The sequence below is a fragment of the Loa loa genome, assembly GCF_000183805.2.
Source record: "Loa loa unplaced genomic scaffold supercont3.16, whole genome shotgun sequence".
Classification (NCBI taxonomy): domain Eukaryota; kingdom Metazoa; phylum Nematoda; class Chromadorea; order Rhabditida; family Onchocercidae; genus Loa; species Loa loa.
This window is the reverse complement of record NW_018108196.1, coordinates 496142-516255: the sequence shown is the minus strand read 5'-3', so window position 1 is coordinate 516255 and position 20114 is coordinate 496142. Positions and strand designations below refer to the sequence as shown.

General features: G+C 34.0%; 3 protein-coding genes across 3 annotated transcripts; 2 read left to right on the top strand and 1 right to left on the bottom strand.

The window, feature by feature from the left end:
* Positions 1-386: 386 nt before the first annotated feature.
* LOAG_01641 (hypothetical protein) lies at positions 387-2060 on the bottom strand (the record flags this gene model as incomplete). Its single annotated transcript, XM_003137179.1, has 2 exons — positions 387-531; positions 1885-2060. The coding sequence occupies 2 exons, from the start codon at positions 2058-2060 to the stop codon at positions 387-389; spliced, it is 321 nt and encodes a 106-aa protein (XP_003137227.1).
* An 801-nt stretch (positions 2061-2861) lies between these two features.
* LOAG_01640 (hypothetical protein) lies at positions 2862-3669 on the top strand (the record flags this gene model as incomplete). The annotated part of the gene is made up of 3 exons (XM_003137178.2): positions 2862-2960; positions 3085-3276; positions 3418-3669. 3 exons carry the CDS (start codon positions 2862-2864, stop codon positions 3667-3669), a joined length of 543 nt encoding a protein of 180 aa, XP_003137226.2.
* A 1190-nt stretch (positions 3670-4859) lies between these two features.
* On the top strand, positions 4860-19157 carry LOAG_01639 (hypothetical protein; the record flags this gene model as incomplete). The annotated part of the gene is made up of 33 exons (XM_020445803.1): positions 4860-4991; positions 5570-5740; positions 6064-6244; positions 6720-6892; positions 7216-7396; positions 7560-7792; positions 8067-8267; positions 8385-8552; positions 8709-8911; positions 9013-9139; positions 9314-9536; positions 9797-10020; positions 10183-10331; positions 10746-10896; positions 11049-11142; positions 11297-11468; positions 11591-11690; positions 12023-12208; positions 12550-12678; positions 12773-12940; positions 13341-13532; positions 13828-13963; positions 14143-14339; positions 14755-14879; positions 15248-15433; positions 15587-15650; positions 16074-16226; positions 16376-16510; positions 16971-17051; positions 17321-17488; positions 17948-18058; positions 18610-18802; positions 19030-19157. The coding sequence occupies 33 exons, from the start codon at positions 4860-4862 to the stop codon at positions 19155-19157; spliced, it is 5235 nt and encodes a 1744-aa protein (XP_020303779.1).
* Positions 19158-20114: the final 957 nt, after the last annotated feature.

Sequence of the window (20114 nt, the reverse complement as noted above, 5' to 3'; positions counted from 1 at the left end):
GTCCATTAGAAATAGCAGTAATTATTACTTTTTTTCTCGCTACTGGCTATCCTGACCACTAGCATCATCAGTGATTTCATTTGGACTAACCTCTTGTACTCTTGTAGTAATGATCAAGATGAACTCCTCAACTTCCGAAAGGTACCGAACGTTTCTATCAGATATTAAATAATCTTCTACAGTTTGAATTCATAGCAAATCAGTAATCCTTATGACATATTTATTACCTTCTAATTCAGAATTTTGCAACGATCTGATATGCATGCACATAAGAATAACCTATGATTTTTGCACTACGATGCAGCCATCTATGGTGCAAATTCATGTTAACAATATTCTTGATATCAATTGTTATAACCATCACAATTACATGTCACCAACTCGTGTCACACTTTCAAATTATACTCTTCCCCTTCTACTGAAATGAAACAGGAGCTAGCTTGCGTTATTTGACATAACACAACAATTTTCCGAACTTGGCTTTTTCCATTTTCTTTTTGCTGTTTTTGTGCAAAGGAAGAATTCCTTTCTCTGAAAAAATACTTCTCAAATTTCTGAATTGTGAATTAAAATGGAAATATTTTAGTTATACAAAATAATCTGAATAACATCACATTATGCTTTCTATCCTTAATAAAATTTCCATCCCTCTCATTACTCCTTGTATTTCGAATTCACTGTTATCTTACCTTAATCTAATTCATTTCCACATTTTACAGATTAAAGATTTTTTTAAAATATCTTAAAGTTTGTTAATTGAATACAAAAATGAATTCACAAGTTTTAAAAAGTTCAAGAAGTTGGAAAGAAGCAAAATAAAATGGTCGAAAGCTAAAAGTTCAAGTGATATTCTTACTAATCGATAATAGAATCAATACGACAAGAATCAATTACTCCAAAATTTTTAGCCAGATTATGATAAAGGAGCAATTTCGAAAAGCAATTTCTCTAATGCATGACTGATAACGCCCATTAATAAGTGTGATGATTGCTCGAGCAAGATTGATTTTATTGATTTTACGTCTCACACAGGCAATGAAAAATGAAATCAGGGCTACTTATCGAAGAGATTTGAAGATCTCCTTTTGGGCATGATACGGATGCCAAATTTAAATTGAATTATTCAAAGAATGCCTTCTGTAAAAATCCTATAAATGATATAACAATCGGTCCTGTTTTGTGATAGATTAATAACAGTTTTCTAATCATTATCACTGCCATGAAGCATGATATCAATGACGAATGCTTGCAACTGTATACTTTCAATTGGTTCAAAGCCAGGACTATGGCAAACCAATTAATTAGATATTTAAATCTTTCTCAACCGAAACTTCCATATGTATTTTATTCATTCTAATAAAGTGACAGATAAGCTTGCGCATGAATGCTTTGTCATACATCCGGGTTATCTCTTTTCCTGCCAAAAATATCGGAAGAAAAATATGCCAAGATAAAATTATAAACCAAAACTACTAGGAAAAAGCAAATCACTAGAATAGGCGACATCAATAGAACAGAAGAGAATAAATAAATTCTACACGAGCTTATGATAAAAGTGACCGATGCGCTTTACATCAGGCCTTTATATTGTAGTTAAGTTGTCTAAGTTGAATACAAATAGGACAATAATGAGAAAATAGCAGAATTGTGCCATAGAAGTGTCATGTATAAAGAAGATGAGAAAGCTTCTGAATTCGACACATCATATTTTAGATGATGATTTCGTGCTTTCAATACATTTAATCACTGCAAATGTTCAACTTGCATATAAAATTTAATTGTTCAGTTAAACTGAAACTTTAATTTCCTTAACCTTGACTGTTTCTGTATTAGCGTCCAAAGGTTAGCATGTAATGAGCAGTATGACTTTTTAAAATACCGTACTCCGCATTTATAGTAATTTCTCGAAGATTCACTATATCTGCATAAATCGCTACCACAAACGCTCTGCTTAACGAACTGCATTCTGTTTTCATATTTATTTTTTTGTTTCCAAGTGTTTGGCAAAGTTGACTCTGTTTTTCTCGAAGTCGATACTCGGATATACATCCAAGCTGCATCGGATTTTACCAACCAAATGTGCTTTTCGCTCCTATCACTGTACTCTGTGAGTTTTTTATTGTGATGAATGCCAGAGAGTTGAGAAGGCTATTTCAACTAAAATCAAAGAGTTTAGCTCCAATTTATTGATATCGCAGAAGTACTGATAGGTTGAAATCAAATGTCATAGCTGAAGCGGATTTTCCAGATTTTTTATAAATTGAATTTATGGTTTCTTAAACAAAATTCTGGAGTAATTAAAATAATTATGTCTAAAGTTTCAGTGACGAATCCTAAACCGATATTAAACCAAATACTTAGCAAACGAGTTAAGTTAATTTGGGAGTTAGGATTTTGTAACCGTTTCGCTGCTTTTGCTTAATCGTTTGCACTTCTAGAATCCACAAAAAAAAGAAAAAAAAAGACATTCTGCTTTTTACAAAGCTATGAAATTTCTTAATGTTCGAAACCCTATTCATTTACATCTGAATATTTATGACATCTGAATTTAAATGTTTATCAGGACGTCATAAATGAATATGACAGCAGTGCTAAATAATGTCCTGTTGATAAGTTGACGTTTTCGCAATATCTGTTTAACTGAATATCGGTTGTGACTAAAATTATTTTATATAAATGCAATAGGGCTGAGCGCTGGAGTTATTGGTTTTGCAAATGTTGTTAATGCTTAATTTCAATAGTAAATCGCATTATTTGGATCCTCCATAACTTTGTGAAGGATTTGAGAGTGAGTCCCAAAATCTAAATATTTTATATTAGAATTGTGATTTACTGTTTTCTTCAGTTATTTCAAAAAAAAAATGAATACGGCATCGACAATGCCTGGGATAAACTGGCTACTAAGCCAAGGATCTGTGATTTCACCACTAACGCAGCAACTTTCTACTACATCCAACAATGTTCGCTTTATTTCATAATTTGTATAAATTTCAGAAACTGCTCCAAAACTCGATACTCCAAATGTCTCTCTTTTCAAATTTTGCTGGCTTGAGAAAAATTCATTGCAGTATTAATTCATTGCAGTATGTGCTTTCATCTGCCCTTGGCGATGGAGAACATTTTCGTCATCGACGTCCATTTCGTATTCGTAAACTGAGCCCAATTAGGGTACCATCTCAATGTAATGACCAATCTTTAGTGCTTACCAACAACATTCCACAATCCGCCGAGAAAATTGTACGTTTCCATATGAATCAGTACGAACATAAACGGCAAGTAAATCTGCTATTAGGTTACGACACTATCGGACAGAGACTACTGCCTGCTCAAACCATTTATTCACATGAAGGATTCTCTGCAACCTTTTGACAGGAAAGTGAGTCTGATAGACCCTCAACAGCTTCACTTTATTTGCAGGTCAGTGTTTTGAACGCGGATCTCACTGGTGGTAGCAAAATTGTCACTCGACGTCGTGAGGATGGCAATCTGGATGTTCGTATCATATATTCTCGCGAATTTATTGTTGCAGCATCGGCTAGTCCGTATGCGTTACTGCCACCGGCTAATTTCCGACAAATGGTCTTAGAAATGATGGATATTATTGCTAAATTTCCAAAAAGCTATTATAATTCTATTCGTACGGATATTGCTTCAGAGAGCTTCCAGTAATTCATATACCGATGTTATCCGACCCATCTTCCTTAACTAAGGATCGAAACTAGTGGGAAAATTTCCACAACCATTCAAACTTTAATACCTTTTCATAAAAGACACCAGGACTCAAATAAGCTCAATCAATGCTAGATCCTTAATCCGAAATTTCTAATGCCAGAATGCACGCATTCCTCTGAGTTATTTTTCGTGATTTTACTCGCATTACCATTACTGTGGTGATAACAATTGGCACATTATTCTTTTATGAACTGATCTTGTCACACCATGTCATTATTTCTGGTAAACATTTCTGCAGAAATGATCACTTGCAGATGCAACTCTACCACCTCTGTGTTAATATTTCAAACAGTAAGCTCTTCTCCACTTTTAATCTACTCCTGTCATAAGATCGCGTGGTATAACTCAGTGAATTGAAAACGGAACAGTAAGTGTACAACAACAAAGCAAAGAACCGCTCCCCTAACAACCCTCCCAGACGGTCGCAACCTGCTCAAACATGTTCAGGCGTGATTTGCTGAAGTTATGCATCAATTGATGCGCTACCATTCTGGCTGCCTAATGAAACAGCAATGATTTTAGCAAACCAACATCAAGCCGCATTATTCAAATATGGTTTGCAAAATTATGAGTTCATGATACGCTACCATCGCAGTATCCTAGTAATATAGATAGTGCAATAGACCGTCCTCACGATATGAATTTAGGTGTGTGAAGTCATCCGACGGTGTTCTACCATTATTTTAGAATGAATATTATAATTAGGCAGTTATGGAGTGGAGAAGTAACTCATGGAGAGAGTAGGAGTCGAAAGCCTCATGCAAAAAGGAAGAACTCTGTCAGAGAACGCTAAATAACTGTAAGGGCAGTTCTTCTAGTTGACACTACAGCAATCCGAGCTAATATAATACAAGTCTTACTGTATTTCCATATTATAATTTATCGCCATTGTATAGGACGAACAATCATAACGCACTATGGCTGATTGATTTTGCTAATCCAGTATTTATTCGTTACAAAAACTAAAGTAATTTCGCCTTCATATAAGTAACCTTATAATAGTTTATAAGTATATGCATGTCTAGATGGTTGTTTAAAGTGAGTTACTTTACTCTTTGTGGGCATGTTATAATCTCTTTGTCTTCACTAATTTTGATTTTCAAGCGTCCCATTTCTTTAAAGGATCAATGGCGGATATATGTAGTCCGGGACATGAACCTTATAAGATACTTGACCGACTACAATTACGGTGCTATCTACCACACGAAATCGAGCGGATCAGTGTTCTCAGGATTACCGAAACAAAAACATTCGATGAAGTTTGTCTTTCCAACATTACGGAGAATGTAATTTTGCTCAAGCGTAACGCAGTTAGAGGTGTGTGGTGGGTTCAAAATCAAGGTGAATCGAAAATCTTCCATGACCAAAGTAGACTATATTGTTGACACATTTATAGTAGTATATTGAACAGCGCGACCAATCATATTGTACTGCTTTGTGAATTGACTGGAAATATAAGTGCACTTCAATACACTACTATAAAAGAATCATGGACATATAACGTTGTGGACAAGTGGTGATATTTAAGTGATTTCGGGATAAAACATTGCATTTATTTGACATGAAAACATTTTACGACCATTTTTTCTCTACATGTCGAGTTATAATAAATAAAGGTTATTGCTAATGCTGTAGCTTATAGCAGGTAGCTTATAGGAATGTTTTTAATGTGCTTACAGTAATACCAATTGGTCAATTGATTTGTTTACTAATTTCTTTAAAATATGTAAGACAGGACCGTGATGATGGGAATACCTACATTGCCTAAATTTCTTTAAATTTTGGAGTGGGTTACTAATTTATATGGTGTGGATTTAGTTTAGCTTTCACATCTCAGATTGGACACCCAGTAAGTGGTGGTTTGTATGATTCGCGATTGGGTCCGTTAGAGACATTTGATACCTGTGAAACATGTCATCAGCAAGGAACTTATTGTCCAGGACATATGGGTCATATCCAGCTCGACGTTCCAGTATTCAGCCCACTTTTATTCGGTTTCACTTTTTCCGTAAGCTAAATTTCAGTCATTTCTAGAAGATTGGTTGATTAATTCAGGTCTACTGATCACCGATACTTAATCAGCAAGTGATTGAATGAAGTAATTGGATAGTGAAGCATAAGTTGTTTCCAGGAATTTCTTGCTCAGTCATATAGAAAAGATGCATACGGTCATTTTGAATGTGGAAGCATAAATTGCTGAGTACGACAACGTCTTAACATCTTAGTAATTTTGATATAATGTACTTGAAATATCCCGGAAATTTTTGAGATTCAGAGTATTAACTATTGAATTAATTGCCTTTTTGTCAATCTACCAGCAAACTGTTTTAGTTAATGAATGGAACATGTGTACAGTGCCACAGATTAACGTGCAACTCATCTGGTTTGCCAGCGAAACTGCTTCTAGCACAGCTTCGAGCACTGGACCTTGGTCTTGTTTCAATCGCGCAAGAACTTGGTGGTTTTGTGAAAGATCATTTTTCTGCTGAAAGTGAGCCTGGAACTTTGCACGGTTCGTTCACTTCATAATTTTTCATTTTTTGAAATCATAAAATTAGAGGGATTCACCAAAGAGCGGAGCTGAATTGTAGGACAAATTAACAAGAATTATTCTTTGTTTTTTGAGCCGGCATTCTATCGGTTTTGGCAAGTTTAGTAAACGCTCCTGGAAGAATTAGTACTCTTAAAAAAGGTTGCTGTAAAGTGCAAAATCTGAAATAATATCCGGTTTCTGAAATTAATTAAAGAGAAACACAGATTCGCACTAGACCTTTTAAAATCACTCTTTGAAATGGATGTTTTGGGGTGGTCCGGTTCAAACACTGGAATTTTTTTTGGTTCACTTTAATATAATTCTATAATTTGCAATACTAGACATTATGAATACAATGAGTCAAGTCAAACGAGCATAATCTTTCTGTTGCCGAAGGCTGTGTACTTTTGGTCATGTCCTTTCATTTTTTCGACGGAATTTACTATTTATCTAGGAAATGCACCAACCCTCTCAGATGAAATCAGTGCATGCAAAGAACTGGACAACTTTCTTGATAAATTCAACGAGCAAATAGGTGCAAACATTGACAGGAACCAGTCTATTCCTGTCAAAAATGCTCTGGAGTTGCGAAGATCGTTGATTCGGAATTTTTGTAAAGAACAGCTTGTAAGTTATGACTTTTTTATCTTAATGACCTTTTATATGTTTTAAATTTTCATGTTACCTGCTCTCGTAATAGTTATACATGATACTGTACTACCTCCTTCCTTACTTTTTTACTGAGGATGCTAAAAATTTTTTTTTTAAGGTTGCTGTACTCTTTAAAAAAATGTATTTGAGGACAATGGCATAACACTTTATAAAGAAGGTTTATAGGTCGGAATAATAATCTTAATCAAATAAAAATCGATAATGTTTTGGTAATACAAATTTGATCAAATATTAATCGATTACATATCAGTCGGAAGGAGACAATTGTTTTATTGCAGTTTAAACGCCGAAGACGCTGTAAATTGTGTAATCGAAGTAATGGAATCATTCGTAATGATGGTGGTCGTTGCATTCTGATTGATTTTGGTGGTACGAGTAGCATAAAAAGGCATAAGCAGACGTCGCGTTTTGCATCTATTGAAAACATTGGAAATATCGATGGTCAAGAAGTTGATGCTGGTGCGTAAGTTTCAAATTCAACATTGTCATGTGCGTTCCCAAAACCATCTCATAAAAATAATTACTGCTATTACTAATGAACAGTAAAAGGTGTTAAGGTGCAAAAGGAAAGATGTAAAATTCCTGTATGTACATTAATTTGGAGTTGAAAAATTTGCTTCAGATCAGGATATGAAAACAGAGGAAGATGAAAAAAAGTTCAGCAGTAACGGGACTGCTTATGGATTATTAGCGAATTCATCAGAGCAAATTTTGCGAGAGCAAATGCAATGGGTATTAAAGGGAAATTGCAATAAGTTAGCTTGGAGAGGTGCTGAAGTGCGCGAACATTTTCGTATACTTTGGCAAAACGATGGACCTCTGCTGAGGAAACTATTCCCTGTATTCGATTCTAAAGTGATTTTTCCTTTCTTTCTTTTAATTTGTGAGTTCGGTTTTTAATTTTTTTAAGATTTATATTCATTCGTACTTCTCCTTACAGCATTTAATACTCTCTCTGAAAAAACATCTCTTCAAATATCGTGAAGTAATCGTTTTTATAAAGCTTAATTGATTTTTACGTTGCACTGTAATATAACTTCATTATATATTTGTAATTATTAAGTGAAACCTTGCCATAAAATGCTGGATTTCATTATTCTTAGTACTTTTAAAATACATTAGTTCACAGGACGACAAGCATTGTCCTCTTGATGTTCTGTTTTGTGAAGCAGTATTAGTGCCGCCTACAAAGTATCGACCGGTTCGAATCTTTAAAGGCGATAAATTTGAAAATCCACAAAGTGTTAACCTTCGGAAATTATTGGAAGCTTCAGAAACAATTCGAGCTATTCGTTTAGCATTGTCTGGGAACAATGAAAAAGCTCTTTTGGTAAGAATTTTTTCTGTAAATCTTTTCTACTATTTCGGACATATATGTTCTTATCCACTGATTTATTACTTATTTTCCTTTCATTCTCATTTCTTTAGAAAAACAACTGAATTTTAGAATTTGGTATCAGAAAACGTTCTTGGACAAACAATGCAAGCCAAGATGCACAATGCATATTTGACACTGCAGCAACGAATGGGAGCAATTTTCGATCAAGATCTGGATAAATGGACAGATGTAAGGGTTCAGATCCCTGGTATCAAACAAATTTTAGAGAAGAAGCAGGTTTGATTTTTTCTTTATCGTTTTGGTCTGCTGGATTTCTTGCAAAATTTATAAGTGATATTATACAATTTGAAAACAAATGATACAGTTTGACTCTTTACTGCGGCGAATATAGGAAACTGCCTATTTTATTTTAATGGATGTTTCTTGTTTCAGGGTTTATTCCGTATGAACATGATGGGCAAACGTGTTAATTTTGCATGTCGTTCTGTGATTACCCCAGATCCCTATCTAGATATCGATGAAATTGGTATACCTGAGCCTTTTGCGAAAAAACTTACTGTTACTGAAACTGTAAATGCCATGAATTTGGCTAGATTACGAAAAATGATCAAAAATGGTCCAGATTTCCATCCTGGGTATGAATTACTTTTGTTTAAAATTGATGAAAAATTATTCATTTTTTTAAAATGCAATCTCGCGAACTTATTTCTGTAACCTTTTAAATTTTGACTTTCAGTGCCAACTTTATTCAAAAACCAGGACGATATACACAAGTTCTCTCAATAAATAAAGCAAATGAGCGCAATGCGGCTGCAAAGCGCCTTCAACCTGGTAGCAGCTCACAACTTGGTTATCCTCTTCAGGTATTTTTGTAAAATCATGGATTTCTTAGGAAACATGCACCATATCGTAATAAGCAGTCTTGTAACTAATAATCCTTTCGGTTAGGGTCTAGATTTGCAGACGACAGTCAAAAATTCTTAAATTTACGGAGCAATGACATTAGTTTACTTAGAGTTAGAAGTGATGAAATTTAGGTTTTACGACATCTGGATAAAGGTGATTTAATGTTAATGAATCGGCAACCATCCCTGCATAAACCGTCAATGATGGGTCACAGAGCTCGAGTGCTTAAAAGTCAGCAAGCATTACGCATGAATTATGCACCCTGTAAAGCATACAATGCTGACTTTGATGGTGATGAAATGAATGGACATTTTGTGCAAAATCGAATTGCGCAGACCGAGCTTGCAGAAATTGGTAAGTTCTTTTTTTAAGATTTGAAGTCTAATTCTGAAATAACTTTGTGCAATTTTCATCATGAAGGATTGTGTGTTTTGCACACGATGGCAGGGAATGACTGATCATTTTTAATTTCATCTGCAAACTTTTTTTAATGTTTTTACCACGAAGAAACCAAAAGTCAAGTCAATATATGATGATCTGAAATGTCACATCAAAAAACTAATATGGAAATGTTTGAATCATAGAGCCGTCAGTAAGCAAAAGCATGTTTTTAGTTAACGTCGGATCGAATTTTTTGGTACCAAAAGATGGAACACCCTTATTGGGTCTGATCCAGGATCATGTAGTGTCGGGAGTTTTGTTAACTATCCGTGGGCGGTTTTTTAATAAAGAAGATTTTATGCACTTGGTACTCTCGGCGTTCGCTGAAACTACGCAACGGTTGGTCATTCCACCTCCAACTATGCTAAAACCTCAGGTTTTATGGAGCGGAAAGCAAGTAAGATTTTGTTTCCAAAAAATTTTCTCGCTCTCAAAATCTCTGACGCTGTGTAGGATAATTTGAAGAATGGTGTCGTAGAAAGATATTTGATCTCATGATTTTCAAATTTCCAATTGAAATTTGGGAAGGAAGACAAATATAAATACCAAGTCGTTTCAGATAATCAGCACAGTATTAAGAAATTGTATTCCTCTGCATAAACCACTTCTGAATATCAGGAGCAAGGCCAAGACGCCACTTTCATGTTGGAAGGTTGAGGATCATCCTGCACCGAAGTTCAGTATGAGTGAGTCAGAAGTTATCTTCAGGTGCACTATTTATTGTGTTTTCTTCCAATGGGATTTCTTGTTTAATCCTTAATATAGGTTTGGTTTCTATCATCCGAGTTGGGACCAAAATTTGTTGTTGAAGTTAGGCACTTACCGAAAGATACGACATAGCTCTTTGTTTGCTTTTGCTGCTACTGTCTATTTGAATGTTCCTGTATAGACGTTAGTTTAAAATACTATCTGAGACAGTTCGATTTTTTAACTGTTTCTTAAGTGATGTGTGTTGCGAAAAAAATGCGATAAATTTATTTAATGTTTCAATATCAAGAATTCTCTTTTGTTCTTGAAGTCAAATCAAATCAGATTAGGTCTCTGCTATACACTTTTAGCTGTTTACCATAAAACAGTTTTTTTCAAAAAAAATTCTTTTTTTCTAATTCTTCAAATTTATAGACAAGCCGAATTATTAGTAGGCGTATTAGATAAGCAGCACTATGGTAGTACACAGTATGGATTAATACACTGTTGTTGGGATCTTTATGGTCATCGATATGCGACAAGAATATTAAGCTGTTTCTCGCGTCTCTTTACAACTCACTTGCAGGTTTTCCCTTGTTCATGATTATGATCGGCCTTTTCGAAAAATGCCGCTTATTTTTCACTATCATCTAACATATATTTGTTTAGTTCTATAGTTTTTTGCAGAGGCTAGTGTAATACTTTAGTTAATATGTAATTTCTATTATTTAATTATAGTATCATGGGTTTACTCTTGGCGTGGCAGATATTCTTATCCGGAAGGAAGCAGATAAGCAGAGAAAGAAAGAGATCAAAGCGCTTCGGAAATGTGGTATGTGTTTGTGGATTAGAAGTTTTTCTGCCGCTTCTGATTTCTGAGAGCAGTTCAAAGTGGAGTAAGACGATTAAATCAGAATGTTTAAGTGAGTCGACAGTAAAGAACAATAACCAGTGAGTTTTATTTTGTGGACACAAATAAATGTCAGGTGATACTGTGGTTAGAGAATGCTTCAATTTGGATGAAAATGCGGATGAGTCGGAAATAAAGTATGTAATGGCAAGTGCATACTGTAATCCGAAAGGTGAGCAAAATCATATACAGCAATTGGATTACAAGATGAAGGAAACATTAAACCGATTCAATGAAAGGATAAATAGGCACGGTTTTATGATTTTTGTTTCTTTATTTTCAGTTTTTTAAAACAATTTTTTGTCCTTCCAAGTTTTATTTTACATGTCCCTCCACCAATTTTTTTCGAATTTTAAATTGAATATTACAGTGCCTGTATGCCGGCAGGATTGATAAAACTCTTCCCACAAAATGCATTGCAATTAATGATACTTTGCGGTGCTAAAGGTACAATGGTCAATTCGGTTCAGGTATTTCCTACAGTTCACCATAATTTTAGTGCCATACTTACAAATTATTTTCTTCTTTTCTTAGTCTAATAATATATATTTAAAAGTTGCTTGGAATAAATCATGTAAACGAAATTTCGATTTGTTTACGTTATTTTAGTACGATTTTTTGTAGCTTGATTGTGATTTCGAGGCGATCAGTTCCTATGGATGATAAGATTTAGAAACATGTTTGAGATTCCTTAGAACTTCAGCAGTACTGTCTGTCGACATTTTTTTCTTAACAAGAGTCATCGTTTAAAATAAATAGAATTAATCGTTATTAAATTTAAAAAAAAAACGACAATTGATAGATAAGCTGCGAACTGGGTCAGATTGAATTGGAAGGACATCGACCACCGATGACGAGCGCAGGGCGTACACTGCCATCTTTTCGTTCTTTCGATACTTCGCCTCGTGCTGGTGGATTTGTCGATCAACGGTTTTTGACAGGCATTAATCCACAGGAACTGTTCTTCCATACCATGGCTGGCCGAGAGGTCTTTTCTAAGTTTTATCAACAAGCATGCTAATCACGAAGAACTTTTATTATGTTGTGTTTTCCCGATCAGCTCATTTAAATTATTAGGGGTGATGTTCGGTCATATAAATTTATTTGGAAGATGAACATCATGCTAGGATAGATTTTGGAACGAGTTGTTTTTCACAAAGCATGAAGTTTCAGTTTTCATTTGACAAATGAATTTTTAGCTTGGTTTAATGTGGGCATGAAATTCTCATCGACTTGAATTTTTTGGCAAAGTATCTCTTTTTCTTTAATTCACAAATGTAATCGCTACCAAATCTTTCCAAATTACCTATAAAATTCAAGAAATGACAGGGCTTGATTGATACGGCTGTTAAAACATCTCGATCTGGTTACCTGCAACGTTGTATCGTTAAGCATTTGGAAGGCTTAGTGGCGCAATACGATTCGACTGTACGTGACCACGATGGTAGTATTATCCAGGTACTTCGCTATCATATGTTAGGCGTATAATTCACTATTTTTAGCCATTCAATCATCGGTCTTCATTAAGTAAATTATAAGTAATGTGTTATAGTTTCGGTATGGCGAAGATGGAATGGATGTTTGTAAAAGCACATTCATGAACTCGGAGCAGTTCGATTTTCTGGCCGATAACATGCAAGTGTTACGTTCGTGTATACTGCCGGTAGATTATAACGAAGATCAATGGGATTTGAAGAAGTGTGAAAAAGCGTATAAAAAGGTATGTTTCCTATCACGACAGTAAAAAATGAGGGACAATGGCACATCTTTGCCATTCTTGTGACTCAAAATTTTTGCAGTGATTTGAATTTAAATTTTCCAAAAACAAGTTTTTTGGAAATATCTACTCTCCATAAAAGAATGATAGAGTATGTTAGACCATATTTCGCACCCTTATGATGTCCATCTGTGAACACTGAAAATTTTTTTTAAAACGTTATTTGTAATAGAGGTTAGGAATTTTTTAAGATAATATTTTTTTAAGATAATAAGAGAAAATGTCTGAAATTATTGTTCTATTAAAGATATGGGCGTGTTACAGAAGATGAATTTCTGTTGACTTGTTTTAACTTAATTTTGGTAATCAGATGAAAGTTTATCCACAATTTGTTTTTCTAAAGATCAAAAAATGGCGTCGGAAATACGGCTTGAACGAAAGAAAAATATATACGAGTGGTTATGTGGAGTTCTCCAAGGAGTATCGAGGAACGCCGAAAGAAAAAATTCAAAAGATGTGGTTTGAATTAACTGATGGCGAGCGTTATGAGTATCATAGCAAGGCTGGTAAAGCTTGCCCAGCTGCTGTTGATGAGGTGCTCGTTCATTTTCTTTTCTATTGTTTGCAAATGCGCTTTATCGATATCGGTCCACACATTTTTACTTTATTACTACTTGATCGTTTCCGAATTTCTTGGGTTGACTTGAATATGAATTTTATTGCCTTACTTATAAATTATTACAACGCGATTCAGTCATTAATTAATTTCTTGTGTAGATTATTGTTTTCTTTCTGTTGTAGTTTTTTGTGAGTTTCTTTTTTTTTTTAACCAAATTAATCAAAAAAAAAAAAATGGAAAATGTACCTTCTTTATTTCTTATGTTTTGCAGAAGATGAATCCAAATCGTTGTTTGGGTGCTTTGCCACAAAAACTTCTTGACGATATAGATGAATATATAGGCATGAAGTCAGTTACTGGTGCTGATATCTCGCTTGACACTTTTCGCAAATCTTTATACTGGAAAGGTCTTTTTATAAATGTATATTAAAGACATGAGTTGCTGGAAATTATTATTATCTACATTTGGAGTATTTTTATTTTAAGTGATTTGCTCATTTATGTAAACTGTTTCAAGTTTCATTGATCACAACTTGTTTAGCCTTTTTATTCCAAAATTTTGATTGAAATTATAATTTATTTGAAGGAATGCGTTGTCGGGTGGATCCTGGTGAAAATGTCGGTTTGTTAGCGGCTCAGTCTATTGGTGAGCCTTCAACTCAAATGACACTAAACACTTTTCACTTTGCTGGAAGAGGTGAAATGAACGTTACTTTGGGTATTCCCCGATTGCGCGAAATTTTGATGACTGCTAGTAATGACATCAAAACACCCAGTGCAGAAGTGAGTCGCAATTCCATTTACTTTTGGACTCTTTAATGTAGGCATTTGGAAAATTCGTTGCTTATCACTTTGATAAGCATGCTTTCATAATCCATCATCGTATTACTTTCTGTACAACATGATTGTAAAATGAACTAAGTCTGAATCGTAGTGCATGACATTTTGAATTTTACGCCCATACTGTTTGTTTCCGTTTTGCATGGTAAATTTCAGTTGTTGAAATGTAGCTTTCATTCTGCACAGATCAACGTAGTGACGTAACAGTGGAAAGAGCTTTGTTCATTACTAGAGTAAACTAATCGATTATCATTTGTTCGGAACTTTAAAGTTAATTATCTAATTCGTAATAGGTCGACAAATTAATTTTCGCAAGTGTGTTCCGGTTGAATCCTGGTCAGGAACTTTCTCCTTTCAGATTCATATAAAGCCGGGAACATCTTCGGAACGCATTGAAGCTATCAAGAGAGAGCTGGGTCGGATTTATTTGAAAGAATTAATTAAAAAGTTTACAATTGATGAACGCGTTAATCTTGATGAAAAGTAGGTTTTCGATTTCGTGTGTTATTTAATATTAACATCTCTTGACTTGTGTTCTCATATATTTTCGTGTCTTTTGCAAACACATTCTTTGATGTGTCATTTGAGTTGTAGGAAGGCTTGCGGAGAAGGGATATTGTTTTTAAAGGTGCAAAATTACTACATGTTCTAGCGTTTTGGAATACTTAACACTTTAGTGAGTTGAGTTTTTAAAAATAACAGTCTTATTGCAAAATGATGGTTCTGTTATACAGTTTCTGTTGAATTATTTCTGAATTCCTACATCTTTTTATAAATTTAGTTCATTTATTTAAGAACAGTTGTATGCGTAATCATTAGTATGTTAATAAAACTGATGAACCTATTTACAGAGAAAGCTGGCGCTGTTACGACCTTCATATTGAACTACTAAGAACGAAAGAAAGAAGTAAATGTATCCGACACATATCGCGTCGTCGTATATTGGCTGAAGTAGAATGTCGGTTTGCAAAAGCAATTGGGAAGCGTATTTCTGACCGATGCAGAGAGATGACTGATTATCAGGCATTACAACATAAGTTAGTTCCGTTTACTGTGGCCTTCTATCTAAATTCTATAAATAGTAATGCATTCTTTTGGTTCACTGGCTTTAATTCTTGGAAGAATAATGTCTGTCAGAGCAGTACGTACCTGATTTGTGTTTTTGTTTTTAATTTAATGTTTTTTCTCAGAAAATTGAAGTTGCGAAATTTGACCATTGGTATTGGAGAAGAAACACCAAAACCCAAGAAGCAGGTAATGATTGCTATAAATTAAATCGCTTCAAGCTGTTCTTGGTTGACTAAATAGATAAAAGTAATCTAACCACTCCAATATTTTATGGTCTAAGTTCACAAAACGTCTGACTTCCCCAAAGAACTGAGATGGACGTTGAATACGGGAGAATGAGTGGGAGGGTATGATCAAAGCAGTATATTTGCCCTTCATATAATTTTTTCAAACATTGATTTTCATTTGAATTATTCTTGGAAAATTTGTTGAGGTGGGTATTCCGAATTTCTAGTGCAAACAATTTGTGAAATTCATAAAATCGAGATTTTAGAAATTACGGATAAAAATGGCAGGCAATAAGAAAGATAATAAACAAAAAAAATGATAACCATCTAATGAAACTGATGAAAATAGCTGTTTATATACTTAGAAGGTTTTGTTGTGTAGGATGATGAATTGAGTAGTGATGAAGAAGTTGGCGGAGGGATTGATCTAGATGCTGAAGGAAGTCGTATTTTGAAGCGCCACTTAGATGATGCTGCGGAATACGAAGGTGAAGAAGATGAACAACGAGTTGTTCTACCGCAACAAAAAGTTGAGGTTTTGTCTTTTTTTTTAAATCTCTCCTGATATTTCCCCTTTCTTATTTCTTTCGATACCTCTTTAATTTAAAGCTTAGGATTTCAACCTTTTATTACTTTAGTTGTTTGTGAGAAATATATTGCCTAACTGCAGTGCAAAATGTTCAGGACACTTTCATGGAAATTTCAACCGAAAGTGAAGAAGAAAACACAGAAACAACAGCGGAACGAGACGAAGACGTAAATGATTCTTATAATGCTGGACGATTAAGATCTCAGGAAGCAGAAACTTCTCGTATACAGGTATTATTTTTCATATTTTAATTTATGAGCTCTCTTACCTAGCATTAAACTGAAATTTTATTTTTTGGTTTTTGCAGTGCTTTATTATTGTTAACAATGCCGGATCTGTTTTTTTATGTGCATATTATCTTAACAACTTGATACCTTATTTCTTATGCCATAGCCGTATTATCTTAATAATTTAGTATACAGTTTCTTATACCATAGTCTTAAAGATCGAAAATGTTTCGGCATTATCTTTATAATGAAAATATTTTGATGAAAATCGCTGTTTATTTCTCATAATCTATTCGAGAATGAGTTTCGTAAAGAAGGTAATATGCTCCTTCATCTGATATTTATAAATATATCTATGCCGGTCTCTCAGCATAACTGCGCTTTCTTGCCATTGAGATTTCCACTTCTCATTTAAAAAAAATTGGGTCGTTTTGTTAGATCTGCATAATTAGTTTGTTTACAGAATGTTATTGCATCATCACCTTTGATAAGAGACTACAAATTCGATGTGAAAAGTAATCGATGGTGTACTATCATCTTTCAGGTATTCTTCACATTACTTCATATTATATATTGCAAGAACAGGTTAAGAGCATTTCTTTTCCAGATTATCACTTTTCTGTTCTTTGAGGTCCATTGCTGATAATGTTTTACTAAGCCATCGTTCTTTGATAGCAATTGGTGTTCCCAAATACCTTGCTACTTGTCATAAGCTCTTTCAAATGCCGAAGTTAAATTTATTGTAACTGAGTAGTTGATTATTAGCTGCCATTGTTTGTGAGTGGTTTTTTCGATCTAATGACTTAATTTCAGTTACCGTTGAGCACCAAAACAAAATTAGATGTAGGAGCATTGGTTGAAAGAGAACTGGAAAATTTTCTAGTCTGGGAAACACCAGGTATTGAAAAATGTATTATTCGCTGTGAAAATCGTGGTGATGATCGATACCAAATTTTGGCTACGCAAGGTATCAATGTACAGGTGACCATTTTCACTTGTGTTACGGCCACTCTTACGAACTGGTATTACGATGATGTCTGTAAATTTTTAAATTACTTCCGACATTTCCTGCTTGGTATTTTCATTTTCAACTTATTCTTTTGCAATTATTCCTTCAAATTAAGAAGGAACTAGAAAATTGCTAGCAAATTTCACTATTCTATCGGTTTTGAATCAGTTGAATGTTATTATAAGCGAAATTATAATTTTGTCAGTATTTTAGATTTTCCATTCCGGGCTGGTTAGAAATAGGCTAAATACTGTATTGTTATAATTCAGTTCCAGTTTAATTTTTTCAGAAGAATGGAGTAAATTAAAGTCATTAAGTCAGCTTGTTGAAACAAATCACACATTGAAATACAACTGGTTATCTGATTATTATTTTTTCAAACTGACTTATTATTTTTTTTGCTTGGTATTTCATTTAAACATAGTTTTTAGGCACTGATGAAACATTCAGATGTGCTTGATGTTAATACATTATATTCTAATGATCTGAACATGATATGTTCTAATTATGGTATCGAAGCATGTGGTCGAGCTTTAGTAAAAGTTAGTGGATAAAGCAAGATTTACTAATGATTATTCGATGAATAATTGCAGAATAATTGTTCCTTCCAGATATCCTCGTGTAGTGGGAACTATAAAAGCAACCTATGGGATGTGTATGAGTTATATGTCTCACTTTGTAAATGTTATGACGAAGGAAAATTTATGGTTTGTCGGAAGATTAACACTGTGAAGTTCAATTTTATGAGCCAAGAAGAGTGATTGGATGTAAAAAATGGTGTAGCATATTGAGATGCTGCTAAGAGGAAAAGAACAAAAACATTACCTTTGGTGACCTTACTGAGATAATTTCTTTAATTTTTTATGATGGAAAGCGATATACGGCATAATAGGTTCAACGAAAACAGTATCAGGGTTGTACGAGTTGTAAATTTAAAATGAGGTGGTATGCGGAACGATGATGGCTGAAATGGATTTTTAATTGATTCTTAGCTTGTGTAGATATCATTATTTTGCTCATTGTTACTGATTACTTTCCTGAAGATTTTAGCAATAAGTAGAACGAGCTTGGATATAATGCTTCATTATTTTAGGAAATAATCCGTGTTTTTACACCCTACGGAATCGATATCAATTGGCGACATTTGACACTTGCGGCTGATTATATGACGTTTACAGGGAGAATTCAACCGTTTAGTCGTGGTGCAATGAGTTTAAGTACCTCACCGCTTCAACGAATGACTTTTGAAACAACGGTTGCATTCATGCGTGATGCTCTTATAAATGGTTTGGATATCCTATTCATGTTTTTAATAAATTTCTGCAAGTTTTGATGTTTAGTCTTCCAAGGATTGCAGTATGTTGAGCGCACAAAGTTACTCAATTCGTAACTTGGGCGGTTCAGCATTTGTTAGCGCATAACTGAAAAAAAAATGAGAAGTAGAAGATTTGGGAAATAATGTTTTTTTTCTTTTTGAAAGTCAATTTCAATTTGTAAAAATCGACTGTTTCAGGTGACGATGATTATTTAATGTCTCCATCGTCAAGATTAGTAGTTGGTGGACTATTGCGTGGTGGTACCGGTATTTTTGACGTTATGTTATCTAAGCTTAATATTTTAACTGCTCATAACAAATTTTAACTATTCTAATTCCTGAGGGATTCTAGAAATTTTTTTTTTATATGGATATATTTTAACGTTTTCTGTTTGCATAGTTTAATTTGTTTTTTCAATTGAAATAGAAATTCACAGCATTTTTTTTTGTCAAGAGTATTATTTTTCTTCTCTTGGAGCTAAGACTGATTCGCCTGAATTTTTTGAAGCTTTTCCAAATTCACTACGGTTTATTTCAAGTAATTCCGGATACTTTTGAACGTAAATGAACAAGGAAAAATTCTTCTGTGAATTTTTTGGAACTGAAGTGATGGTTTTTTTCTTTAAATTGTTACTGGTTTTTGTGCTGTCCCTTCGGGATATTCATTCTTACTTTTTTGCAATGCTTCTATAAACACTGTGCCTAGCCTTAGCCTTGCGCTTTTGAAGCCTTCGATTTGGTGGTTGCATGCTTCTATCGCTTGCTTTATTTTCAACCCACGTTTCTGGATTAATATTGGAGTGCGTAGGACCAGTTTACGTGCGAAAAAATCTTACGCATTTAATTATTTTCAGTATTAAAATAAGATATCCGTTGGAATAATGAATGAAGCTAATTGCAGTTCAAAGGTTATTGACGCAACACCAACAGAAATGTTTCCACTTATTTGAGAGTTTCAACAGTAAAAAATTTAGTGTTTTATCTCCAGTTGTTCTAATTATTTGCCTTTCTGTTACTAAATTAATTTTGGGTTTTACTTCGAATTATTTTGCCAAGAATGGGGATGCCTCTCAGACAACTAGAGCTGCGTTTGATAGCATCGATAATCTTTCAGTTCCTGCTCATTTCTGTTGGAAGTTCTAATGAATATATTGTTTCGGATGATTCGAAATAATACCACAAATAACCAGTCATATAAGATTCTTACCCAATTGGTGCAAATGTGCTTTTCTGATATTTATGTATAAACCATTTATAGTAATCAATTAAAAGATGAAAATAAA